Source organism: Capsella rubella, unplaced genomic scaffold, assembly GCF_000375325.1.
Source record: "Capsella rubella cultivar Monte Gargano unplaced genomic scaffold, Caprub1_0 scaffold_6, whole genome shotgun sequence".
NCBI classification, from domain to species: domain Eukaryota; kingdom Viridiplantae; phylum Streptophyta; class Magnoliopsida; order Brassicales; family Brassicaceae; genus Capsella; species Capsella rubella.
In genome coordinates this window covers 10369061-10394235 of record NW_006238918.1, presented here as the reverse complement: position 1 = coordinate 10394235, position 25175 = coordinate 10369061, and the positions used below count along the sequence as shown (strand labels likewise).

General features: G+C 36.4%; 1 protein-coding gene, 1 long non-coding RNA gene, 1 other non-coding gene and 1 pseudogene across 3 annotated transcripts; 2 read left to right on the top strand and 2 right to left on the bottom strand.

The window, feature by feature from the left end:
- The first annotated feature begins 2132 nt into the window (after positions 1 to 2132).
- LOC111830165 lies at positions 2133 to 2786 on the top strand. Its single transcript, XR_002833530.1, has 2 exons — positions 2133 to 2245; positions 2611 to 2786. It is a non-coding gene; the product is annotated as an uncharacterized LOC111830165 (long non-coding RNA).
- Positions 2787 to 12260: 9474 nt separating this feature from the next.
- LOC111829949 lies at positions 12261 to 13505 on the bottom strand (annotated as a pseudogene).
- Positions 13506 to 21416: 7911 nt separating this feature from the next.
- Positions 21417 to 22747, bottom strand: LOC111829948. The gene is made up of 2 exons (XM_023780268.1): positions 22415 to 22747; positions 21417 to 22349 (listed from the first exon to the last, which is right to left on the bottom strand). Exons 1-2 carry the CDS (start codon positions 22745 to 22747, stop codon positions 21417 to 21419), a joined length of 1266 nt encoding a protein of 421 aa, XP_023636036.1.
- Positions 22748 to 23501: 754 nt separating this feature from the next.
- Positions 23502 to 23608, top strand: LOC111830291. Its single transcript, XR_002833675.1, has one exon. It is a non-coding gene; the product is annotated as a small nucleolar RNA R71 (small nucleolar RNA).
- The last annotated feature ends 1567 nt before the right edge of the window (positions 23609 to 25175 follow it).

Below are 25175 nucleotides of genomic sequence, written 5' to 3'. Positions count from 1 at the left end.
TTATTCTAAAATTAATATAAATTGTTGGGAATGTAATATACGAAAAGATGTTTTGTTCAGCAAATTAATTGAAAACTTAATAAATATAGTCACGTTTATTTTTCTGCTTTATGAACTGAAAATTGTAGTATTCAATAACAACAGTCAAAGAGAATTGAATCTTTATATCTTTAATTAATATGTGTCGACAAAATTGAATAGAAAAATTGTCGTGTAATACTAAAACATCCTCGGACAAACACGTGAATCGTCTTTTTGCTTTTGTCGTGCTTTTAAGTTGGCGTCGTCAATGTTGAACGACATCAGTTAACGCCGACACACGGGAAAGAACAACCCAATGACCCCAATTCTCTTATGATCTCGAATCTATTGTTTGGGTCATCTTGTCTCTATGTTTAAAAATTTCTACAACTTTTTTGGGCACTTTTTGTTTTAATATCTTTCTTTTTTTTTAGCGTTGAATTGTGGCTTGTGCTATTCAAGGTTGAATCTTGTTGACTGACAAAATAAAAGAGCTAGATTCCAAATTTTGAGATTTGAGGAGATGAAAACTTTGAATGGTCGACATAAGGAAGATATCCATGTTTTTTATTTTGTGGAACCCATTTTGTAATTTGTGATTGTTACTGTTATTATATTTTTGTTCTATAGAAAGAAACTTAATTTTTATCTAACTTTTTTATCAGTTTTGTTATGGGAAAATTCCATAAAAATTCCCCATCTAATTTTAATTTGGAAGTTTAATACCCAATGTTATTTGGTTGGAAACAAAATGCATGGTTTATTAATTTGTTGTCTATTAATACATCAAGTATATAAAAATTGTCGAATCGAAGAAACCGCTTAACAAACGGTAATCGGATTGACGGAATCACTAAACCGAGGTTAATGGAATTACACTAAACTTAGGGTTTATCGATCCCAATTCGATTTGGGATAATAGCAAAGAACAATGCAGTCTTTGGATAACCCCAAATTACCCGTGTGTTTAGGGATTAGTAATTTCGTCAACCTCGGTTTAGTGATTCCGTCAATCCGATTAAACGGTTTATTCGATTCGACAATTTTTATATACTTAATGTATTAATAGACCAAAATTTAATAAACCATGCATTTTATTTCCAATCAAATAACATTGGGTATTAAACTTCCAAATTAAAATTAGATGGGGAATTTTTATGGAATTTTCCCGTTTTGTTATCTATCTTTGTATTGCTTTGTTAGCATCACTCTTTTAGCTGTTGGTCTTGAATATCGGGTATGCCTGGTTATGAGTTTCTTCTCTGTAACCGGTTAAATTTGATGAATGAAAAATGTTGTGCACAAAAGAAAAGAATGAATGCTTGATTTATTTATTTGTTTTGGCGAACAATTGTGGCAAGTAACGTTTAACATTAATCATAAAAGTTATTTTACTTTGAGTTGCTTGGATCGCTAATTATAAAAACTCTTCCAGAAAACGTTTCCGGTTTCGGGTTGTAATATAAATGGAAACGTTTTCGGGTTGTAATATAAAGGGAATTCACACTTTGTTGACCTAGTTGGCCGATTAATTAAAAATCTAGCATCCAAAATTTCTTATTTTGCTCTCTTTTTATTCAGACGCTTTTAATCCTATTTTTCACTTTAAAAGTTTAGGAGATTGATTCGGTTAAAGAATTTAGAACAAGATATCTGTTCTGATTTGATCTAGTCTCTGGGAAATAAATGGGTTTCGAAATTGAATTTTCGATTCCATCACTTAATAAATTATAATTTGCAATGTTTTGTGTGTATATTACTTTTCTGAGTTTTTTTTTTCTCAAATCTCCCATGTTCTTCCATTTCATTCCGTTGTAATGTTCCTGTAAAGATTATTTAAGAACGCTATCAGCCTATTCATTTTCGACTGAGTGAAACCAAGCAGACGGTGAGTATTAGCCATGGGATTTATAACCGAACCGATTTGTCCGAACCGAACCGAGATTTGGACAAATCGGTTCGGTTATTGCAGCTTTGTTTGGTTTAATCAGATTGATTTCAGCAGATAGTTCGGTTATGTCTTCAGGTCGGTTCGGACGGAATAACCGAACGGGTACCTTATAACCAAAAATAAGCTATACTATATAAGCTTCTTAAACCTAATTCCTAAAACACTAAAGCCGACTCTTCTTCTTCTTCTCTCTACCCAAGCAGTCAAACACTCTTTGTCTCAGTAAACTCGAATTGTGGGTTCAAGCTTCAATAAATCAGAAGATTCAGCACTGTAAGTTCTTCTCCAAGCTTTCGAATTAATTTTTGTCTTAGAGTTTTTATTTGCGTTTGATTTGGGGTTTAGATTTAGGATATCGAATGGGGTTGATAGGATTTGATTTGGGGGTTAGATCTAAGGTTTCAATTTATATTCAATTGATTTAGCGTTTAGATTTGGGGCTTTGTCTCTGTTTAATTTGATTTAGGGTTTCGGGTTGGGATTTGATTTGGGGTTTCGTTTTTCGATTTGATTTAGGGTTTTGGGTTGGGATTTGACTTGGGGTTTAGTTTAGGGTTTCGTTTGAGTTTGTTTTTGTTAATGTTTTGTGTAGCACCAACTGATCTATTTAATTTCTTACATTGGTTTTACATTTAAAGGGGGTCTCTTTCCATGGCGATAATGATGAGAAGAAGAAGTGTTCACGTTTTTTTGTTTGTGTTTTTGTAATTTGGAAGTTAAACTTATTTGTCGTTAAAAATTGGTTATGTATGTTTATTAATTGCTGAAATTTTCACTTGTGCTTGATTTTTGTAAAATTTTGATGTTTATAACTTGTAATTTGGGTTGGTTTGGAAACAAAAATTAATTACCGAACTAACCGGTAACCGAACCGAACCGATCCGAAATCTACTTCGGTTATTTTCGGAACAATGAAATTTTTAATAAATAACTGATTACCGGAATACCCGACCCAAACCGAGCCGAATTACCGGAATTCCCAGGTCTAGTGAGTATCTATCAATTTTTTGAATTTTATTTTGAATCCCAAAACAATTTTTCCGATTTTGGTATAAATTTCCTTTTTTTTACTAGATGTCTAATCTTGTTCTCCATATTCAACTAATCGCCGAGAGAAATCCTTGGGTTAACGTCTATCACAAAATGAAAATGCTTAGCTCTTTTATCGATTCTTTGGATGAGGACGAGCGAACATGGCTCAACATTTTGTCTCTCGGGAGTTTATTGGAGTTTCCCAACAAACCCACTTGGTCGGCGTCATTTGAGTTATTTCTCCTTTTGAGACAGCTTGAGGTTGCTCGACCCTGTGAGATATGAGTTATATTCACTGGGACTCATGTTCGATTTTCCCTCCGAGAGTTCAAGATTTTCACTGGGATTCGTTGTGGCAAGTTCCCTAATTTGTAGAAAAGGAAGCGGAAAGGCACTATCGAGGAAAACAATACCTTTCCACAACACTTTTTTTGGTCTAGAGGAAGAAGTCAATGTTGAGAGAGTTATTACCATGTTAAAAAATAAAAAGAAAATTTTCTCCGATTAAATAGAAAATTGACTCTAATGCCGCCGTTACATGTGCATGGATTTGGTGGATGGGTTTTTAGTTCCCACATCTCACTATCCTAAGATTGTCAATGAGCACGCGAAAGTGTCAATGGACCTATCATTCTTTCTCTCCTATTCTAGGGGTAGACTTTCTTTCAAGACGATGATGAAGTCTATTAAGGAGAGGGATGTTGAGCAATTGGCAACTACTTGTGTTGCTATTAAGGATCTACTATACGCTCTACAACTTGTTATTTTACATGCTGCCCCTGCAATTCAAGAAGGTTCGCCATCGAAGGAACCTTTGGCTAGTAATTTGGATGAAGAGCCAGCCGCCAAAGTTGGCACTCGTCCTTCTGTCCCCTTGAAGATTTTAAATGCTAAGCGGCTGAATGGCAATTGCGAGGTTCGTAATTAACCTAAACTGTTATTGTATATTACATATTTATATCTAGTAACTATTTAATTTATTTGTTTTCTTATTGGTTATTCGATATCTTCATGTCAACGTTGACCCATTTATATGCTCTTATCTGGAGATTAACCCTTCTGAAGATTTGACATGGGATGACAATTGCGAAGATGTCGCAGCCGATAATACTGTGTCTCTTGTTATATATGGTCTTCTGCAATTCTTATTATTATTTTTCCTCCATGGGTAGTCGTGGTACTCTACAACGTTTATTTGAAACACTAACAACAGAAGGTCTTGGTCATTTTAAAATGGTTATGTGAAACATTATTGGTTGTTCCTTTTGTGTCACCCTTAAGCCCTCATTAACACTATATGGTGAAAGGGATTTGGTGAAGAAGTAGCCCGAGTAACTGACGGTGAAGACTGTGGCGAGAAAACAAATAAAGATTTGGTTAGTTTCTATTTACATTTTTTTTTCAGTTTGATATTAACTAATGCCAACATCTATACTCCCTCTCTTTTGCAAACTGCCGATGCCGGCGTGGGTGGCGATCTTATGGATATCGATAACAATGTAATTATCGTATAATATACCGAGTACCATATTTTTGGTTACCAATTCTTTAATTTTTTAAAAATGTTTCCTCAGTAGCATTATTATTATTGGCTACTGCAAGGAAGTGATGACGTTGGTGTTGACCAGGAGGATGAGTTAGCAAATAAACAATTGGTTCGTGTAACCGTTCATTGTTAAGCAATATGATTTTGAAAATCACTTACCGAAGTTCGTTTCCCTTTTGTTTCGGCATTACTCAAAAGTATTCCAAATGTCATGTTCCCCAAGATTTCAAATTTCTTAAAGACATTGTTGTCTTACGATTAGGTGTGCGTGAAACTGGCAAATTGAAGCTGACCTTCTATATGTCCTATTTAACTTTGGTAAAAAACATTGGGTTTCATTGTGCATTGATCTTCTTAATGCTAGTATCACCATTCGTGATTGTTATGCCCATCTCTGTAAGGATAATGCCATTATCCGAGAACTTCAATCCATTGCGTCGATGCTGCCATTTATACTCAAGCAGGCAGGTGTGTACCAGGAAAATAAAAAAATTTCCACAGCGCATTTTGCATCGAAAGGTCTCCATACATAGCCCATGTAAAATCTGCTGCTGATTCTGGGATTATGGCCATCTTTCTAATCCATATTCATGCTAGTGGTGGGTTAGAAGAATGCACGGAAATTGACGCTGGGAACCTGAAATCTGAAATAAAGAAACTAGTATCTGCAATTATTCTGGCCGCAATGGAGTAGGCAGCTTTTCTTAATGTTAGATGGGTTTTCTTTTGTTTATATAACCAATAAGTTTATTATCTGTTTTTTAAATCCGTTAAACGTATATTTGAACTAAATTTACAATTGGGCATGCTTTTCTGTATGTCCTAAGCATGTTATAAATTCTAGTTCTGTTAAGTCAGAAATTATTTAAGTATTTTCACTAAATATATTGTTGTTATATTTCTTTTTATTTAGCTGATAACATATTATGTATTGGCTCTCATTTTTGTAACCTTTAGGGATTTCAATACTGATTTAGTTTACATTTATCGGTAATTTATAAAATCAATGAAGTATAGAAACAAAATCACTCCTAAATCATTTAATTATGTATTTTTGAAACCCCCCCTTTAATTTTCGATTTTTATGAAATATTGTTATTTCTTTATTTTGTTTATTAGTTTACCATATGTGCTGTATTGAACAAAATTAGTTAAATTCATATTGGAAACCTTTAAAGAAATAGTATTTTAATTGTTACTATATTTATACGTGTTTTTAAAATGAGAATTCATGTTTCGTCCCAACCTATCTCATTTATGTTGGAGAATTTTGTGAGACATAAATGACATAGATTTCTATTCTCAAAATTTCTTACTTTTTTTTTTCTATTCCCGTTAAGTCTCATTATAATTTAGGTTTACATTGTGTAAATATAATAAAATTTGTTGTCATATTATTTTGAATTGATATATATATATATATATATATATATATATATATATTCATTATAAAACATTTACTTTAAAACTATAAGAGAATCTATCATTTATATATTAGTTAGTGTAATCGTTAATTAGTAAGTTTTTTGTTTTATTTTTAATTAATTATCTTTTTAGTTTTATAATATAAAATATAAGAAAAGACCTTTCATATTTCTTTTAGAAAACCTTATTTATATATGTCTAAATCTTAAAATTAAATGATAAAGTAATATAATTAATTCTTAAAATTAAATAATAAAATGAGGTGGATGATGATTAGGATGATGAAGTGGCTTAAGGAGAAGAGAGAAAAATTAACTTTATATATATAGATATTGGTTTTTATATTTTTCCGCAGTTCATATTTATCTATCAATATTCGCAAACCATGTATATATATAGGCCGATAGTCGCAGGCCCGACCCAAAATGTTTTGCTGCCTAAAGCAAATTAAATACTTTAAACACATTTAAGGACATCAATTTTTTTAAAATGACTAAATCTCGATGTTTAAGGATTCAAACCGCGTATTTTAAGCCATAAAACCGAGAACTCAATCACTAGACCAAAACCGGCAACAGTTTTCCCTATTGAGACTGTTACATCGATATTTATTCAATGAACCGACAACAGTTTCAATAATATAAACAACATAAAATTCCAGCAACTGTCATCTTCTTCATAATTATTTATTTCACATTCCATAGCTTGGCCTAGTCTGTTGTCACATGCCAAAAAACCTCCCACCCCAGTCGCCTTGCATCTATGGTCCCTGCGCAAGGGAATTATTTATTTAACTCAAATCTTTTATTTAGTTTACAAATAACCAACAAGATACCTATATTAGTCCCCTCCATGTTTTCGGGTTCATTTAGCAGTTCTAAAATGAAACTTCCTCCGGATTGCATGTATCGCAAGCTTTTTTGTACAATCATCTTTGTCCTCGAATAATGTAACACCTGTGTGTGAAATTTTGGTGGTGTCGACCGACACCGGTTTTAGGTGTCGATCGACACCAACAAAATTAGGTTGGACGGTTTAGTTTTTAAATCATTGGTTTGACTCAAATTTTTTTGTTTGGGAGCAATCCTAGGTCGACATAAACTCGACCAGCCATCTTTCTTCTTTACTTTTTGGTGTTTTGTCGCCTTCTAAAAGTGAGAAGAGAGAGCTGTGAGTGAAGGGGGATCCTAAGGTGCTAAGGTGAGGCTTGTGAGGGGTTTCTGGAGGCTTTTGGAGGCTGTTCTTGGGTGTTCTTACAAGGGATCAGTGGGATTCGTGGCTGTGGGTGTGAAGAGAGGTTGCTGGAGTATTCTTCTTCTCTATTTAGTTCATCCTTTCAATCCATATCAAAGGTGAGTGCGTGACTATGCTTGATCTAAACATGTAAAACCCTTCTGATGTGTATTTGATTGATTCAAATGGCTTGAAATTATTGTGTATGGCTTGTTTGGGTGTTTTGGTTGTTGTATTTGCCCGATTGAGTGTTAGATTTCATGGCTGGAGGTAGTGTCGCTCGACGAAATTAGTTCGGGTGTCGGTCGACACCGTTTTCTAGTGAACAATTTTCCGACAGCGAGTAGTCTGTGTCTTTTTCTGCATGGTTTGTTTGTTTGTTTTGGTTAATCTTATGCATGCTGAGTTGTTTTAATATGATTGTGTGTATAGCCCAGTAGATGGGAGGATCGCTTCACTGAGTATTTGTGATAATACTCATGCATCTCATTGTTTTTGTGGTGCAGGTAAAGTGTGACGTGGAATCATGTCAATGAGGAGGAGGATGATCTAGGGTCTCGATTTTTATGTTGTTGGAACCTGGATTAGAAGCATGCTAGATTTCTCGTGTAAATTGTAGTGATTGAATTTGGTTAATTAATATTAATATTAATTGAAGTTGTGTTTGATATGTTTCCGCTGTGCATGTTTGTTGATGATGATATTGTTGGTTTAATTTGGTTAGGTTAATTAGTAGGTATGGGACTATGAATTAATGAATTATAAAAAAACGGTTGGGTCTTTTCAGTTTGGTATCAGAGGCCTTACGGTTGTAGGGCTGAGGTAAATGATGGTCATAGATGGTTTTTAAATTTCATGGTTGAAGATTGATGTTTTGAACGGTTTAGCAATTTAATTGGTAAATTATTTTCCTATTGCGTTGTGCATGTTGTGAACCATTGTTTGATGCTTGGTGGTAGCATGGTAAAATTGATTATGGTTAGTTAGTCAATTGATTTAGCATGGAGAACTAGTATCATACTCTTCGAGCCTTCAACGGGATTCCACAGTAAGTTGTTATGTTTTGTATTTTTTCTAGTCGTTTATGTTCCTAGTTCTGCTCGTGGCAGTATAGGAGGCTAGAGGTTGCGAGCGTAGTGCTCGCAGTAGTTGTGGTGGCTGTGGTGGTCATAGTCCGGAGAGTGGGTTTTCAGCGGTGTTTTTTTTTTAATGGATTTTTTCGAGAAGTTAAGTTGGAGACTATTTTGTAAACACCCTGAGTTGCGGGGACGTTTAGGAGCTGACTTGGGGAGAGGGTCAGGGTTGACATGATATTTCAAGTGTGGGAATATGGATGGGCAGGTATGGCATTGCGATGCCATACTGGGGTAGTTATGGTCCGGAGATGCTTAGAGACCTTATAGCTTGTTTTTCTCTAAGGATGGTTGAGCCTGAGCTACTCATCAAAAGATGGTGGTTCTCCTAAGGGGATGGTGGTTCTGCTAGACACCGATGGCTTGAAGGGCTGTGGTCGCGAGAGTGGTAGAGGAGATGGTGGTTCTCCTGGAGGTGATGGTGGTTCTCCAAAGGGGATGGTGGTTCCCCTAATATAGGTATGGCTCGAAGGTCGTGATCTGAGAGTGGATGAGTAGAGAGCAAATAATTTATAGAGTGTTGGTATAAGCATAATGACTAGATATAGACGTCGGAGGTTGATGGTGGTTCAATCTCGGGTTTTGTTGTACTGACCGGTGGTGTCAGGGTTGTGTCGGCCGGTGGGCCAGGTTTGTGTTGGCAACTGGCCTTGAAAGTATTACATAGGCCTCATCAAAAACCTTGTCAAGAAAATATATTGGGACAAAACTTGACAAGGGAAAAAGAGTGCATAAGCAACACTTAACCCTTTACCGAACACCATGAGTCGTGATTATGTATAAGGAGGATTGAGCCACGTCTTCTTGGTTCTTCTTTAGCTTCTTGAGTAATCCATTGATGGCTTGGTTGAACTTCTTGAGTCTTGATCTTGTTAGAGGATCCGCCAGAACAATCAATGCTTTCTCCGGTACAACCTGCTCCTCGTCTTCGTGTGATTTAAGTGGTTTGGTTGGACTAGTTATGATCTTGCCATCCTCTCCCATTTGAAAAGGATTTGACCTTAAATATTGTGTGTTTTGGAAACCCAATTAACACTACCATGTTTGTTTACCTTCATATCACCTTTACGCGCAGATGCAGCTCCTCTAGATCTATCCTTATAGCTATGAACATATTCATGTCCTCATCGTTGAGTATCTTTATCGTGTTCGCACATCTCCATTCTGGCCTCATTATCCACTGCGGCCACTGGTACGTTAGCTCCACTATTTCTTCCCCCGTTAGTTGCAATCGCTTCTTCACCGCATCTATAACCTACTTAAAGTCATCACGCTCCCAAATCTTCACAGCTAAGATGAATCCTTCCAAATCAGAGACATGCTCATAGTTTCCATCCGCGTCCATTCTCCACTACCCATGGACCAACCTTACAACCATCGCCACAACTTAGCTGCAACATAAAATCAATAAGTTTGTTTAGATGATCTTAACCATTGTTCACGAGTAACACATTTTTTAATTTCAACCATCGGCGGCTACTATTGATTACTTAAAAAAGACGGCAGTAAATTTCGAAGAAACGCATTTTATATTTACCTAAATGTTGGATTCTCCTAGTATTCTAAAAGTTGCCGACATTAAACTCAACTCCTGGTAATTCTTTTAGATTGTTCAGGTAGTTGTTATTTAGACAAAGGTGCTACCGAGGTAACCACTAGACTAGCGGCTACAGTATATGAGGCCGTCATCATCTTGTTTTCCAAATCCTGCTATGCTTACTAAATATGTCTGAGATTTTGCAAAGAATATCTAAAATGTAGGCAACTACCATTCGTTGACATAACATATATTATTTTTTAAATGAAGATAGGGTCAGCCTTGTAATTTGTGTGTGTTAGTGATAGAGAACTAATTTCTTTCTATTGAGACTACACTTTTCGTTTCTAATTCATTTATGTGTACAAGTTTAACTCACCCCATCTGGTTCAAAAAGGGGGGGGGGAAGAGGAAAAATTACTTAAATATCAAATAAATGAAATTATATCATAGAAGCACCTCCATGGTGCTTACCAATTTTGTTATATTAAATTTTCAAAAATGGATTCATAAGCAACTCTATATTAATGCTGAAAATTTTGGTTGTCCAATGGTAGGACTCTCAATGGGGTGCTTAAATTTTTTAATTTGAATACATAGAATCCTTATTTTGCTTTATGAAATTAACAATTCTTTTTACCCTAATTTTCTTATCAAAATTTCCCAATTACAAAAAAATATGTGATGAACTTACCATCACAAACCCCCATGGACCAAACGCTAATTTGACTCTTCACTTGGCGTGTATGCGGTGCCTATGGGTTGCTTAAAATTATAATATAATCAACGATGCTTACGACTTTTGTATTGTTTTTGATTATATTCATAAATACAATGTTAAGCAACCTATTAAGTATCCATTAAGCACCTCCATTGGAGGTGTGCTCTAAGTCCCTATAATACATTCACATTAATTCTCAAGAATATTAATGACTAATTTGCAAAAGTTTTAAATTAGAACAAGAAAAAATCATTTGGATTCACTAGAGAAAAATTATACTTCCTCTGTTTCCCAAAAAGTTTCATTTTGAGGAATTTCATACAAATTAAGAAAACTTAAATTATACATATTTTTCCATATTTAATAAGTGGTAATAATGACTTTTCTATATGCTAGTTGCTGGTGCTGGCACAGTTCACGGGTAGTGTGACCCAGTGTGAGTTATTCGTTATGGTTGACACGGTTTCGGTGATCTCCTTCATTCTCATAATCAAGTCTGATGGTGCATTAGGTTCTTTCCACAAACATGTCTAAAATAGGCTTCTTGAAGAATTTTGAATCGAGACTAGATTATTGAAGTACTTGATATCATTGTATAGTGGTGGCTAGGTGGATGGTGGTTTCAAATATCTTCAAATGTAGTTTGTTAATGGCTACTTTTTTACGGTTCCCTCCAAAATAGACACTCTACTTGTGGATATTGAATCCCAAATGATTGATGTATATTAAAATTTCCATGACCTAAGATGAAGATTGTGAGCGGATGGAGACACTTAATAGTCAGATGGTTGACTTAAAGAGAAATGAAGATGGCTGTAGGGAGTTGTAGATCTATATGTCTGAAAAATTAAGGTAAGAGGTTTAAAAAGTTTGGGGATGCCTTATGATGTTCTCGGTTGGTGGATGTGCAATAGTTTAAAGTTTCTGATTTTGTTAGAACTTGCTAAAGATGATGTTCTAGCCGTCTCATCAATGGCTTCAGAGTAAGCATTTAGTAGAAGTAGCCTTGTGGTTGACTTTTATAGGATTTTTCAATGGTGTATTTCCTCTTGTAGCGGCATTGTAAAATGCGATTGTACTTGACAAACACCATGTCATTCAAACGTTCTTGAGCCAATAGATTCCTGTTCTTGGTATGGAGATGTTGAAATACGCTCGAGTTTTTCTTGCAGCCAGTCACACTACACGTGAGACTAAGAACCTTCATAGCAAATTCTCTAAGTGGTTGTGTAGATCCTCCATAAGAAGACCACCACTCCGCTGGTGATTTTGTTTTCCTCTGTCTTATTGTCATGGGAATCCCAAAGAGTCTTGACGCATTTCTATTTTCTATACTGCTCCAACTCTGCAGTTATCTTATCTTATGTAGCAATTTCAGGAATTAGCCTTTCAATGGAACTGTAGAAACCTGTCAAAATCTCTTCACAATGCACCCCAAAGTCTTCTTTGTACTGAAATTCTGGATTCAAAATAGCCAGTAGCATGCAAAGGATGATGGAGTTGACAATCCCATCGCTTATCAATGATTGCAAATGCATATTTGTATTGTTCTTCTATCCCATTAAAGGTCCTAGCAATGGCCTCCTTAGCCCTATCCATTGCTTCATAGATGTACCCCATATACAGCTGATTTTTTCTCATCGTAAACCAACAACAGCACCTTAACTAGAAGGCCCCACCAACTTGAGTGCATACAACACGTGATGCCAGAAACTGTCTTGCATAATGAAATTTTTCACGTTGCTTGCTACTACGTCATTTAACCACTTGGAATCATTCAATTCCTGAGAAGTTACAAAACTCCTCAAAATTTTCCTCTGCTTGTGATACTGCTAAAGTGTGATGAACGAGATAGCAAACCGAGTAACTGCTGGTTTATGTAAATTTCCTCATCATATTCACAAGAGAAGTGTGACTGTGGATGTAGCCATTCATGAAGATGCAGTTCTTGATTGTAGCCTTCACCGACATAATATTTCCTATATCCTCCAACATGAGATCTATGTAGTGGGCAGCACAAGGAAGCCAATATAGATGTGGTCGTTTCACCATTAGTAATTTGCCTACAATAGTAAGAAAACACAAATCAGTTTTAGATTCAACACAATCATAAGAAGAAATAAAACCTTATCAGGCTAAAAATAACAAACTCACCAGCTTTTATGTAGTTTGATGCATTATCAGTAATCACTTCGATAACATTAGATTCTCCAACTTCTTCAACCATACAATCAAACTGATTTAACAACAAAGTGGCATCTTTCACAACAGTTAATAATATTCTTTTGCAAAATTGAAGCACGCTATCCATTAGATATGATTGAGCAACCTTTAGTTGTCCATTCAGTTTTGTGCTCCACCAACAGTTTCTTAGTTTCTTTTACCTTCTTCTTCAGAAAAGGAAACCGTAGCTTATACATGGTTGCTGACTTAAAGCCAGAACCATATTGACCAACTAACTCGAGAAAATTCTTGAAACTACCAAAGGTAACCACATTAAACGGAAGGCATGTATCATAAAATCACCTTACAATTTATGCACATGCTTTGTCCCTAAGTTTCTTATCAGATTTCCTAAAAACTTATTTCCTATCTTTTCTTACTTTTAAGACATCACGAAGAGTTGGACATTTGACCCTTTTGTTTGACCCTTTCATTTCTTTGAATGTGGCTGAATAGGCTAACCTTCATCTTCCTCTTCCTCAATCTCATCATACAAACTGGCTAATGGTGGCATCATTTGGGTTATGGCTTTAGCTTCAACTTTTTTTTGCATGAAATCTCTGAATTCTTCCCTTACACGTTCTGAAACAAGAGTGCATGCAATAACATTTCTAAAACCACCAACAATATGCTGCTTAGCACGTTGAGCTCCACCATTTGTTTTTTTTACAGTAGATACACATCAAACTACCATGCTTACCAAAAACAGAAGTTGATTAGTTCCTTAGTGGAAACTGAATCATACATGATTGAGACGATGAAGAAGAGAATATGGAGATTAGAGAGGATTAGATGAAAGCAGAATCATGAGGCTAAGAGGCTGAAGACAAGTTTATATGCTTAAATTTTTAGGTTTTTTAACAAATAATTCCCGCAGAATAATTTTGGAAATATTCTGAGTATGAAAATATTGAGTTTAGAGTAAGAAAATATCGTTTAAGTACAATTTACCTTTAGTACTTTTGGGATAAGACTGAAAAGGAAAATAAAGAAGTTAACCTAATTATTCTACCCAGTAATGGATTTAGGAAAAAGAAATTTAGGAGTTATCTACACTTTGTATGTTTTTCTATTTAGATAAAGATATTGTTTAATATGTTCTCTATATAAGATTTGCTAATGTTGTGGAGGGATGTTAAATAGGGTTTTTATGTCCAGCCCAGTCTTGTTTATTTCAAGCTCAGCCTTAAATAAGCCCTAACCCTATTTAAGCCCAGAAAATTTTATATAGTAGGGTTGAGTCATGTTCTAGCCATGTATAACGCTTTGTTTTTTTTAGTATTTAATAAAGAAAATTTTATTTCTTATATTAAATGTAATCACTAGAACATCACATATATAAATATCATAATACAAATTCCCAAACAGAGAGCAAATAAAAATTAATATTAAACTCAATCTATAAATATCATGTGTTAGAATCTCCAACTCCTGAGCTACTTGCTATCAGATTTTGTCTAACAATGAGATTTTGCCTAACAATCTTAACATTTTCCTCAACAGTGATAGGATGCACTTTTTCATAAGCTAACTTAAGTATTTGTAGTTTTAGTCTTGGATCCAAAACAGCTCCCATTGCTAAAATAACATTGTATTGAATATAAACGAAAACCAAACCAAACTCTTGTAAGCACAAACAAAACCAAACTTCACCATTATCTACTTGCTTATGAATATAAACGAAACACAGCACAAGATTCAAACTCAAAAAATCGAAACTTGGTAACATCCATTGAATATTTTACTGTAAACTAGATCACACTTAGAACATAGCAATGCATCCAACTTTAAAGCTTAAAGCATGGTCGAACCTGGGTTTTGACAACAGAGAAGAAAGCTATACAAATCCAAATCAAAACTCACAACAGAGAAGAAAGCTATCCAAATCCAAATACTAATCAATCAAAAACGAACATGGGTTTATCTCTTTGAACCTGGATTTATCTCTTCAAATCATAAGTTTTATGGCCAGCGATGGTGATGTTTGATGACGGCGGATTAAGGAGTGATTTTCTCCAAACCCTTAATCAATCATCGATCATCTCTTTGAATTTCAAAGCTTTTTTAGGGATTGATTGAAAAAGAGTGTTAGATCAAATCCCTATTTTGCAGAGAAGAAGGATGAAAGAGATCGTAGAACGAAGCAAAAAAAATTAACTGCAGATGAAAGAAAAAAATAATTGTAAATGGGCTTGCCCTTTCTTAGCCCGAGTATTTTAGGTAAAATTCCATTCGTAGTCCTAAATTTTTTAGTCAGGTCCGAGTTTATAAATATGTGAGCGGAACCGGGCTAACCCTTTTATTAAAGCCCAATGCAAGATCCCTAGTTGTGGTTAACCTTAAGAGATTTGAGAGAGAGATTCAGAAGCTTTTGTTTTGAGTTAGAGCTTTTGTTTTGAGTTAGAGCTTTTGTATAAAATAAGTGCTTTTATACATTTTGATCTTAGTATTCAAATTTCTAGATTTGGTATCGAAGCCACACAATTCTGTTTTTGCAAACAAGTCATTCAACACGAAGATTATCCGCGACATAGGTGAATTAGTTCCGAAAACCAAAAGGGAAAGCGTTCCATCCTCTATCCAATGTCCGATGTTAACCAATACCAACTATACGGTCTGGTCCATGAGGATGAAGGTGGCACTGCGAGTCCACAAGGTTTGGGACACAATCGAGCCTAGATTCAACAAGGTTGATAAAAACGACTTAGACGAGCTCTTATGTTTCAATCGATACTGGAATCTCTAATCCTGCAAGTTGGTGACTTAGAAACTTCAAAAGTTGTATGGGGCACCATTTAAACTAGAAATCTTGGGACATATAGGGTGAAAGAAGCAAGACTCCAAACTCTTACGGCTGAATTTGATCTTTTAAAGATGAAGGACATAGAAACTATCGATGACTTTGTTGGGAAACTCTCTGAAATTTCAAACAAAAAAGCAATCTTAGGTGAGAACATTGGAGAATCGAAGATTGTTAAAAAAAATTCTCAAGAGCTTACCAAGAAATAATTGCATTCATATCACTGCAACTCTCGAACAAGTTTTGGATCTGAAGACAACAACTTTTGAAGATAGAAACTTGTTGTTAAGGGAAAATCGACCAAGGAACATGCTGCACAAGGTGAACTTGGAGGTTGAAAATAAAAATGTTTACAACTTGTTGTTGCACATGATTTGACTCCATGGCATGCTCGATTAGGACACACTAGCTTTCAAACCATACCAACTATGGTGAAAAAGACTTAGTTGTCGGGATATCTAGTCCGCCAAAGGCTTTGGAGGTTTGTGCATCGTGTTTACTTTGGAAACAAGCAAGACAATCGAAAGTTTTAGAACTCATTCATGGGGATCTTTGTGGACCAATTTTACCTTACACAGCTGCGAAGAAGAGATATTGTGTTGATTAATGATCATATACGCTCTATGTGATTTATTCTTTTGAAGGAAAAAATTGAAGCGTTTGCGAAATTCAAGAATTTCAAGGTACGAGTAAACCAAGAAACTGGAGCTTTCATCAAAACATTCCAAACAAACAGGGGAGGAGAGAGAGGAGGCGAGTTTGTTTCTTTGGATTTTCAAAGCTTTTGTGAAGAGAAAGGCATCCATGGACATCTCACTGCACATTATACACCTTAACAAAATGGATTCGTTGAAATAAGCAATACGACATTGCTAGAAATGACACCAAGCAACTTAAAACACTTGAGCATGCCTAATTATTTATGGGGAGAGCGGTGAGACTTGAGATCTACATCCTTAATGGGTATGAACAAGAGTATTGACTAATCAAACACCATATTAAGTTTTTACGAACAAGAAGCCCAATATAGAACATCTACGAGTGTTTGGATGCATTTTCTATTCTAATGGCGATACGATTGAACATGAGAGTCTAGATGGGTATAAGAATGAGGAATAAGAACATGAGGAAGAATAAGGACAGCCTCAAGCGACATCGTAAAGAAACCGGGTTACCTAAGTGATTATGTGTTGCTAGCAGACATCGAAGGATAACAACTCTTATATACAATTAAAGAAAACCCATGGGATTTCAGCGAAGCTAGAAAATTAAGAGTATGGAGAGATGCTAGTGAAGAATAAAACCTGGAGCTTAGTAAAGCTTCTCGTTGGCGCTTGATGCGGACATCGATTCTACAGTCCAACCCGCCGAACCACATCATGTACCAGTAGTCCCAGAAGGTCCCATGACATGTTCAACATCTAAACAACTTAGGAAGAGATTCAACTTATCTGTACAAGACATTGTGAGTTCACTAGAGCTGATTGACGTCAATTGGTCTGTTACCATCTTTATTCCATCACAACGGATAAGATCCCATTGCCGAGGAAGAGCTTGCTGAAGCATTTAACTAAATGATTCTTGAACGTACCATTTCCCCAGGTATGAATTCTCCTTTGATAGGTCAAAAAACCTCTTGAATCCAAAAGACGACAATGGCGTTACAAGAAACGAGCAAAACAAGCTTCACCTTCGAGAGTGATCAAGAGAGTGAAGATCAAGAACAAGACATCAAGGACATGAAGAGCTTCAAGATACTGATCAAACTACCCAAGAGAAACTCCATGAAGCCCTTTACTTCAAGAAACCAACAAACAAAAGAGTACCTGACAAGACTATTGAAGTAGATTAGCGAGTAGTTATGTAGTTCAGAGAACAACTATTTGGCCTAGATCACATCCAAGTAAGTGATCTAGTCAGTATATTCAATCTTTGCATGTCCACTAATCCCCATCATCGACTAGAAGACGTGAGATGTTAAATTTGCTTTAGTATTTGATTTATTTTCTTTCCGAAAACAATGGTTTTGTGTTATCGCTTTTATTTGTTTTCCTTTGTTGCAATTTTCATTTATTTCGACCTTAGGGCTAGCTGAAGGACTCTTATAAAGTCCCCCTTGCAGCATTTGTACAAGTTGGCACCCTTGATTATCAATAAAGAAACCAAAATTTTGTCAGTTTTCTCTTTAAATATTTGTGAGATAATAAGCTTGTTCTTTGTCTTGTGTGTGTGATTCACTAAGGCTGAGTTTGTACACTGTATCAGAGATCAATCACATCTCTGTGGTGTACTTCAATCCGCCAGCACTTCCCCTCCATTCGATCCAACACGAGAGAAGCGACTGCCATCGTGTCAGATCTCCATAATCTACCATCTTTCTTTCACAAGAGAGAAGTGACCGCCAACTTATGAAGCCATCATCTCTATCATAGTACAAGCTTACCACCGAGTCTTGTATAAACACTAAATCAATCGGATTGAAATGGGTCTTCAAGATCAAACGAAATGACGATATCACTATTTATAAATAAAAAGCTAAACTCGTGGTAAAGGGTTATGTTCAAAGACATGGAATAGATTGGTTGGGAAGTGCATCATTTAGATGTCAAGACTGCTTTTCTACATGGAGATTTGAAGGAAGATGTCTATGTCAACAAACGAGAAGGTTTTATGATCAAATTCAATGAGGAGAAGGTCTACAAACTACACCAAGCTCTATATGGACTAAAGCAAGCACCTTAGGCATGTAAGACTAAGTTAAATAAAATTCTTGCTGAATTCAACTTTGACAAGTGCTCCAAGTAACCCTCAATATACAAAAACAGGAGCAAGAACAACTTTAATTGTGGCAGTCTATGTAGATGATTTGCTTGTTACAGGTTCTAGCTTAGAGTTGATAGTTGACTTAAAAAGGGAATGGCAAGTAAGTTTGAAATGAGTGATCTAGGAAGACTAACCTACTATTGATCGGCTCAAATTTGCCCTGAGCTACTCTCTCAATTAAGAGATCACTGTAGTACTTTGGGATCGAATCCACATAGACTCAAATATTACACAATAAATATTCGGTGTTAAATTAAGCTAAGCAAGCAGGTTTTAAATTATGTAAAACAGAAAATTAAATCAACGATTGGTTTTTAAACAATAATGAGGAAACGCTAGGCCTAGGGATATTCTCAGGAAATTCAGAATTGCAAATAAATAATTGTCAAGATTTATAAAGCACTGTTCTTGAACTCAAATCACAAAAATATAATCAATCAACTTTCGTTGCAAAGACTATCTATGTCTAGAACCCTAAATTCCAAATCTCTTTGCAAATTTAAGTTTAAGACATGCATTTAATTCAGGTTTGATAAGTTCACAAAATCCCTAAACCAAATCTTTTTGTGAATAGGTATTTTGCTCATCTAGATTATTTTCAGGAAATCAATTGTTATAACTGATGTGAGTAAGATAGCATAAACGTAAGAACACAACACAGATTTAACGTGGTTCACCAACACTTGCTGTTGGCTACGTCCACGGGCAAAGAGAGACTTTATTACTGGAGAAACAACAGAGAGTTCAGAATAGAATAGGAGGCTAGGTTAAGGAGAATAATTATAAGGAATAGTCTAGGAATAAACCCTAGTTAACCTAAACGGATTGGGTCTAAAGTAATGGGCGCAATCATATTCAAGTCATATCCAACATCAATAACACTTTCGTATCTACCAATTAACCTAAGATCATATTCTAGGTTGCTTTCACTACTGTAGAACAAATTAACCACAATCTAGATGAAGAACTCTATTGATTCAATCCTAACAATCTAACAACCTAACAATTCATGAATTCCTTTGAAAACTCTAAACCTAACAAGAAATCTACTCAGACATGGTGAATGAAACAAACATCATGAATAAAATAGATTTTATAAAAGAAAGTAATAGAAGAAGTAAAAGAGTTCTGAATCTTCTATGAAAGAGGTTTTGATTCTTCTCTCCTGGCTCTTTACAAATCTCTCTCTCCAAAAAAAAAGATCAGTCTTAACAAAACCCTAAAAACTCAATATATATGTCTTAACCACGAACTGGGCTTAATTGTTAATAAGGGAAACTTCTGGGCCGAATATGCAAATCTTCTTAATTTCAATTAAGCGTAAAATTCAATTGCCGTCAGATATTGGTGTCGATCGACACCAGAGGTTGTGACGCTCGACACTCACACCAAATGTGCTCTCTCGGTACGTTCCTTCGGCACATCTTCTCCAAATGCTCCCAAATGCTCCAATCCATGCCAAATAGCTCCTAATCCTGAAATGACTTAAAAAGACTCGAAAACACTAGAAAATCTCTATAAATAAGACTTGTATCATGGCCAAAAACACGTAAAAACCATGATATATTAACTCCTCCAGACTTAGCCTTTGCTTGCCCTCAAGCAAAATAAAAATTTAACCTGTGAAAGAAGTTTGAAAACGCGGGAACTCACTCAACTGCAGGAAACTCTTCTTTGCACTCTTCATCACCTTGACTCTAGAACTTACTTTATGTACTTTGCCTATGAGAAACATCAACATTCCTTACTATAATCCCACAATCCTCAGGAATCTCCAATCTCTCCATTGTCATCTCTTTACATAATTTAAAACAAGTAAAGATGAATTCTTACCGAGGGAATATCGATCAATGGCATATGGACTCCTCTCAAACCAAGACATTCTTCGAATGATTTCACTTTTTCTCCCTTTTCTCACTTCTAAGGTAATCGACATCTCCCTACTTTTCTAGGGTATCATTTTATTTTTTCAACTATTCCTTTTGTTTTTTTTATGAACTCTCTTTTTTCTTTTCTTTTTATTCGGGTATCCATGAGATCCGAATTATGCACGAGTTTACGCGACATCCCTCATATCACTTCTACCTACAGCCTTTTCCACAGTTTCTTTTAAAGGCTGAAGGGAAGAGAGAAGGAAGAAATCATACTTTGAAGAAGTGCTGTGTCTTGTGCGGCTCGAAGAAGAAGTCTAGTCCAATGTATTCCAACTACCAAGGTAAGAGACTAAGTCCAATTAAGTCCTGATAAAAGTAGAGACAACGTTAGATCAACTAGATATCCAATGAATAAGGGCTTTCAGGATTGTTGATACGGCTCATAGTCATTCCAAACTTTGGTTCTGAGATCAAGCATAATCAAGAGTCATAAGAGTGTTAATCCAAATCAGAGAAACCGTTAGACTAAGTTCATTGTTCCCTACAAAAATTTTGACTCAATAAAACCCAAAAAATAAAAAGAAAAATTTGGACTGACTCGATAAAACTCCAAAAGAATAAACAATGTTAGTAATTACCTCGCCCAGACTTAAACAACACTGTCTTCAGTGTTACCAAGTCTAATATTGGCGAATAAAGAAAATAAAACTAATATTTAAAGGCAAAAGAAATAGAAAAACTCACAAGTAGGTTGCCTCCCACTAAGCGCTTGTTTTCAGTCATTAGCTTGACTTTGTCGGAGCTCAAGCGTCCGGTGGATCGGGAAGCGGCAGTAAATGCCTCCGAGAATAGTGTCTCATCATCCAAGGTGGTGTATAAGCATTATGTGTAGGAGATCGACCAAGTACACGAGAAACAACAGCATGGCATGATCTAGGTATGGGTGGGACACTTCTTCTACCTACAACATCATCAAAAGAACCACCAAGCGCTCTACGATAATCTCGTGCCTTGGTTAACTACAAAACAGTCTTTGTACCTTTGAAATTCTTATTGATGATATGAGAAGGTTTGGGTAAAGAAGTTGCGTACGTTTGCTATTCTCGAGGTCTCTGGAGTATGGGTGGTGAAGCTTTCCGATTCAGAACATGGCTCAAGCTTGCAGCATTAAAATCAACCCAAAAACCATCCGTTTTTGGCAAGTTTAGACTGTCGTGACGAGGGATGTCGATCGACACACTGGTGGTGTCGACCGACACTGACCCTGCTGCTCGTGTTTCTGCACTTTTTGTGCAGTTCGCCTCAGTGATCCTCATCTCTAGCACAAAAACGTCATGCTCCAGAATCTTATCAGTAGATAGAACCTCGATCTGGTCCCTAGCAGTAATGTCTTCTGAATACTCTATGACTGCCATGTCATCCATTGCTTCCTCTAGAGAAAAGTCAGGCCAACAATAGTAGGTGCTCTCCTCAACTTCCATGTCAAAGTTCATAACCAAATCACCCACATGCAATCCAATCGTTCCTTTCTGAACACCTATATGAGCACCAACGGTAGTCAAGATAGATCTCCCAAGGATAATAGGATCCTGAGGTTCTTCGATATACTTCAAAACCACAAAGTCTGTAGGCATTATGCATTCACCAATCCTTATTAGAACATCCTCTAAAAGACCTTCGGGAATTCTTTTGGACCTATCAGCTAGGATAAGAGAGATCCTAATAGGCTTCAAATCTGTCAACCCAAGTCTCACAGCAACAGAGTATGGTATCAAGTTGATACCTGAGCCAAGATCACAAAGAGAGTGAGGAAATCTTTCTGTGAAGATAGAGCAGTCTAGCACGAAACTTCCTGGATCAATTAACTTCTCTGGAATCTTGCTCTGTATTATGGCATTAACTTTTTCAGAAACAAACACTTTCTTCTTCTTTTCTTTCTTACTTTGCGGGGTCTGTTTCAAGAAGATAGCACACATGTCTCTAGCCAGCAAAGCTCCTTCCTCAGAGCTCACGTCATTTTGGACCATCCTCTAACACACCGCTTAAGCAAAGGTGAATCCTGATCTGCATGATCTAAATGTATCTCACTTATCACCTTTTCCATCATTTCCTTGCATCGAGCTTCCTCCATCTCCTGTTTAGACTTCCTAGACTTTGGATAAGGAACCTTAGGCTTGTAGATATTTTCTTTAGATAATCGCAGAGTTTCAAGAGAATCTGGGTCTGTCTGTGAGGGGTGTCGATCGACACAGGGAAGGTGTCGGTCGATACTGGGTTCTGGTGTCGATACATTGGTGTCGATCGCGGTCGATATCGGTCCGTCGGGGACCAAATTCACGAGAACTGGTGTAGGTGTCGAGCGACACCTGCTGTGCAAGTGCGGTTTCATCATCGTCACTTGTTTGCTCCTCCCAAACATTATCTCCATCTCTAATCAAAATGGCATTACACCCTTCTCGTTTCTTCACAGATCCAATACTCAGTGCAGCAAGAGTTTCTAACTTATTGGTATATGTGCTCAGTGCTTCGATTTTGCCATTCAAGTCAGTGTACATGGCATCCATCTTCCAGTTGAAATCCACTGGACATGTAATAAAGTCTCTCTTTGCCCGTGGACGTAGCCAACATCAAGTGTTGGTGAACCACGTTAAATCTGTGTTGTGTTCTTACGTTCATGTTCTGCTGACCCGCTAGAATCTGTTCTAACATTGACTTCATCTCAATATCTGCAGATGGAGAGGGAGGTGACTGCTAAGAAGAATTTCCTTAGGTTCTGACGAAACTGATGGTGCCTTTCTGACCATACCCATTGTTGTACGGGTTACCCTGTGTGTTACCAAACTTCTGACCTTGATACCCAGCACCATTGACGTAGTTCAAGTCTTCTTTTTCATCCTCATATGATTCAAAAGCCTCAACCTCAGCAGCAAAATTAACACTCTTCTTAGTAACAAGAAGGTTATGCACTGAATAGAGCTTTGCCTTAGCGTAACCGAGTTGAACGCCATCCATGTTTTGAGCTAGCGACTTTAGTACTGTTGCTGGAAGCTAAGTTCTCAATCAGTTTGGTGGCTTGAGCTGGAGACCTTGTGTTGTAGTTACCGTTGTTAGCAGCATCCAAAGCCATCTGGTACCTCCAATCCAATCCTCTATAGAAAATGCCCAAAAGCTGAAATTTTTCATACCCGTGGTGTGGACTATCTCTCTGATAACCCTTAAAACGCACCCAAGCAGCCTTGAAACCCTTTGAGATCCCTTGAGAAAAGGTAGATATCTATTTTTTGCAGCTCCTCTGACCTCGCATCATCATAAAAGTTGTTCAAGAACTCAACTTTTACATCCTTCCAGCACGTAAGAGATACATGCTTCAACTCCTTAAGCCAAGATAGTGCTTCTTCAGCTAAAGAGTGCTGGAAAAGCTTGCAGAGCAGAAAATCCGAAGATACACCATAAGGCTTGATGCTAGATACCAGATCTTCAAACTTCTCAATATGGTCCATTGGATGCCCATGGAACGGTTAGAATAAAACAGTGCAGGCATGTTGTATTCTCCAAGTGTACGGTTCTCATCATCTGCTTCAGCATTTAACGCCAACTGTGCATTGTCCGCTGGGGCTTGGTGTCGATCGATACCCAGTTAGTTTCGCTCGACACCGACGGTGACTGGCTCAGGAATCACAGTCCCGTCAACATTAAGCTTATGCCCTTATGCATTCCTCAGATGCCCATCTCCATCTCTGAGAGTACCCTCAGCATCTTGAATCAAAATCATTGGCGGTGCCATTGCTGCCTTTTTCTTAGCTTTGCGAATTCCTCTTTCTAAACCCGCTAGTTCTAAATTGTTGAGATCAACTAACTCCTTCTTCTACTGGCTTCTGGTATTAGACATAAACCTGAAACACCAAAAAGAAAAGAGAAAAGAAAAGCGTAAGTAACAAAATAAAATAAAAAAAACTTAGACTAAACTTTTAACCTTAATCTAATGGTAATCAAAATTGAGTCCCTGGCAGCGGCGCTAAAATTTGATTGGCTCAAATTTGTCCTGAGCTACTCTCTCAATTAAGAGATCATTGTAATACTTAGGGATCGAATACACAGAGACTCAAATATTACACAATAAATATTCGGTGTTAAATTAAGCTAAGCAAGCAGGTTTTAAATAATGTGAAACAGCAAATTAAATCAACGATTGGTTTTTAAACAATAATGAGGAAACGCTAGGCATAGGGATATTCTCAGGAAATTCAGAATTGCAAATAAATAATTGTCAAGATTTATAAAGCACCGTTCTTGAACTCAAATCACAAAAATATAATCAATCAACTTTCGTTGCAAAGACTATCTATGTCTAAAACCCTAAATTCCAAAAATCTTTGCAAATTTATAAGTTTAAGACATGCATTTAATTCAGGTTTGATAAGTTCACAAAATCCCTAAACCAAATCTCTATGCGAATAGATATTTTGCTCATCTAGATTATTTTCAGGAAATCAATAACACTTTCGTGTCTAACAATTAACCTAATTGCAAGAAGCTCTTTATTTGTGGTGGTGTAGTTTACTTGTGCTCCATCAAGTGTGCGAATACCATAGTAAATAGCATACAACTTCTTATATTTTTGCTGTCACAAAACAGTGTCGACTGCATAGTCACTAGTATCGCACATTATCTCAAAAAAGGTAGTTCCCAATATGGTGGTTGCACAATGGGAGCACTCACCTAGGACTCCTTAATTGTTTTGAAAGCCTGCAAACAACTCCCATCGAACTCAAACTTTTGTTCTTTGCACAAAAACTGAGTGAGAGGTCTAGCAATCTTGGAAAAATCTTTTATAAAATCTTCTGATTCCCTTCAAA

Coding starts and splice junctions, on each gene's coding strand:
- LOC111829948 (XM_023780268.1), bottom strand. CDS start 22,747: ATGGAGATAATGTTTGGGAGGAGCAAACAAGTGACGATGATGAAACCG. Junction 22,350..22,414: donor GCAAGGAAATGATGGAAAAG/GTGATAAGTGAG, acceptor GCGGTGTGTTAG/AGGATGGTCCAAAATGACGT.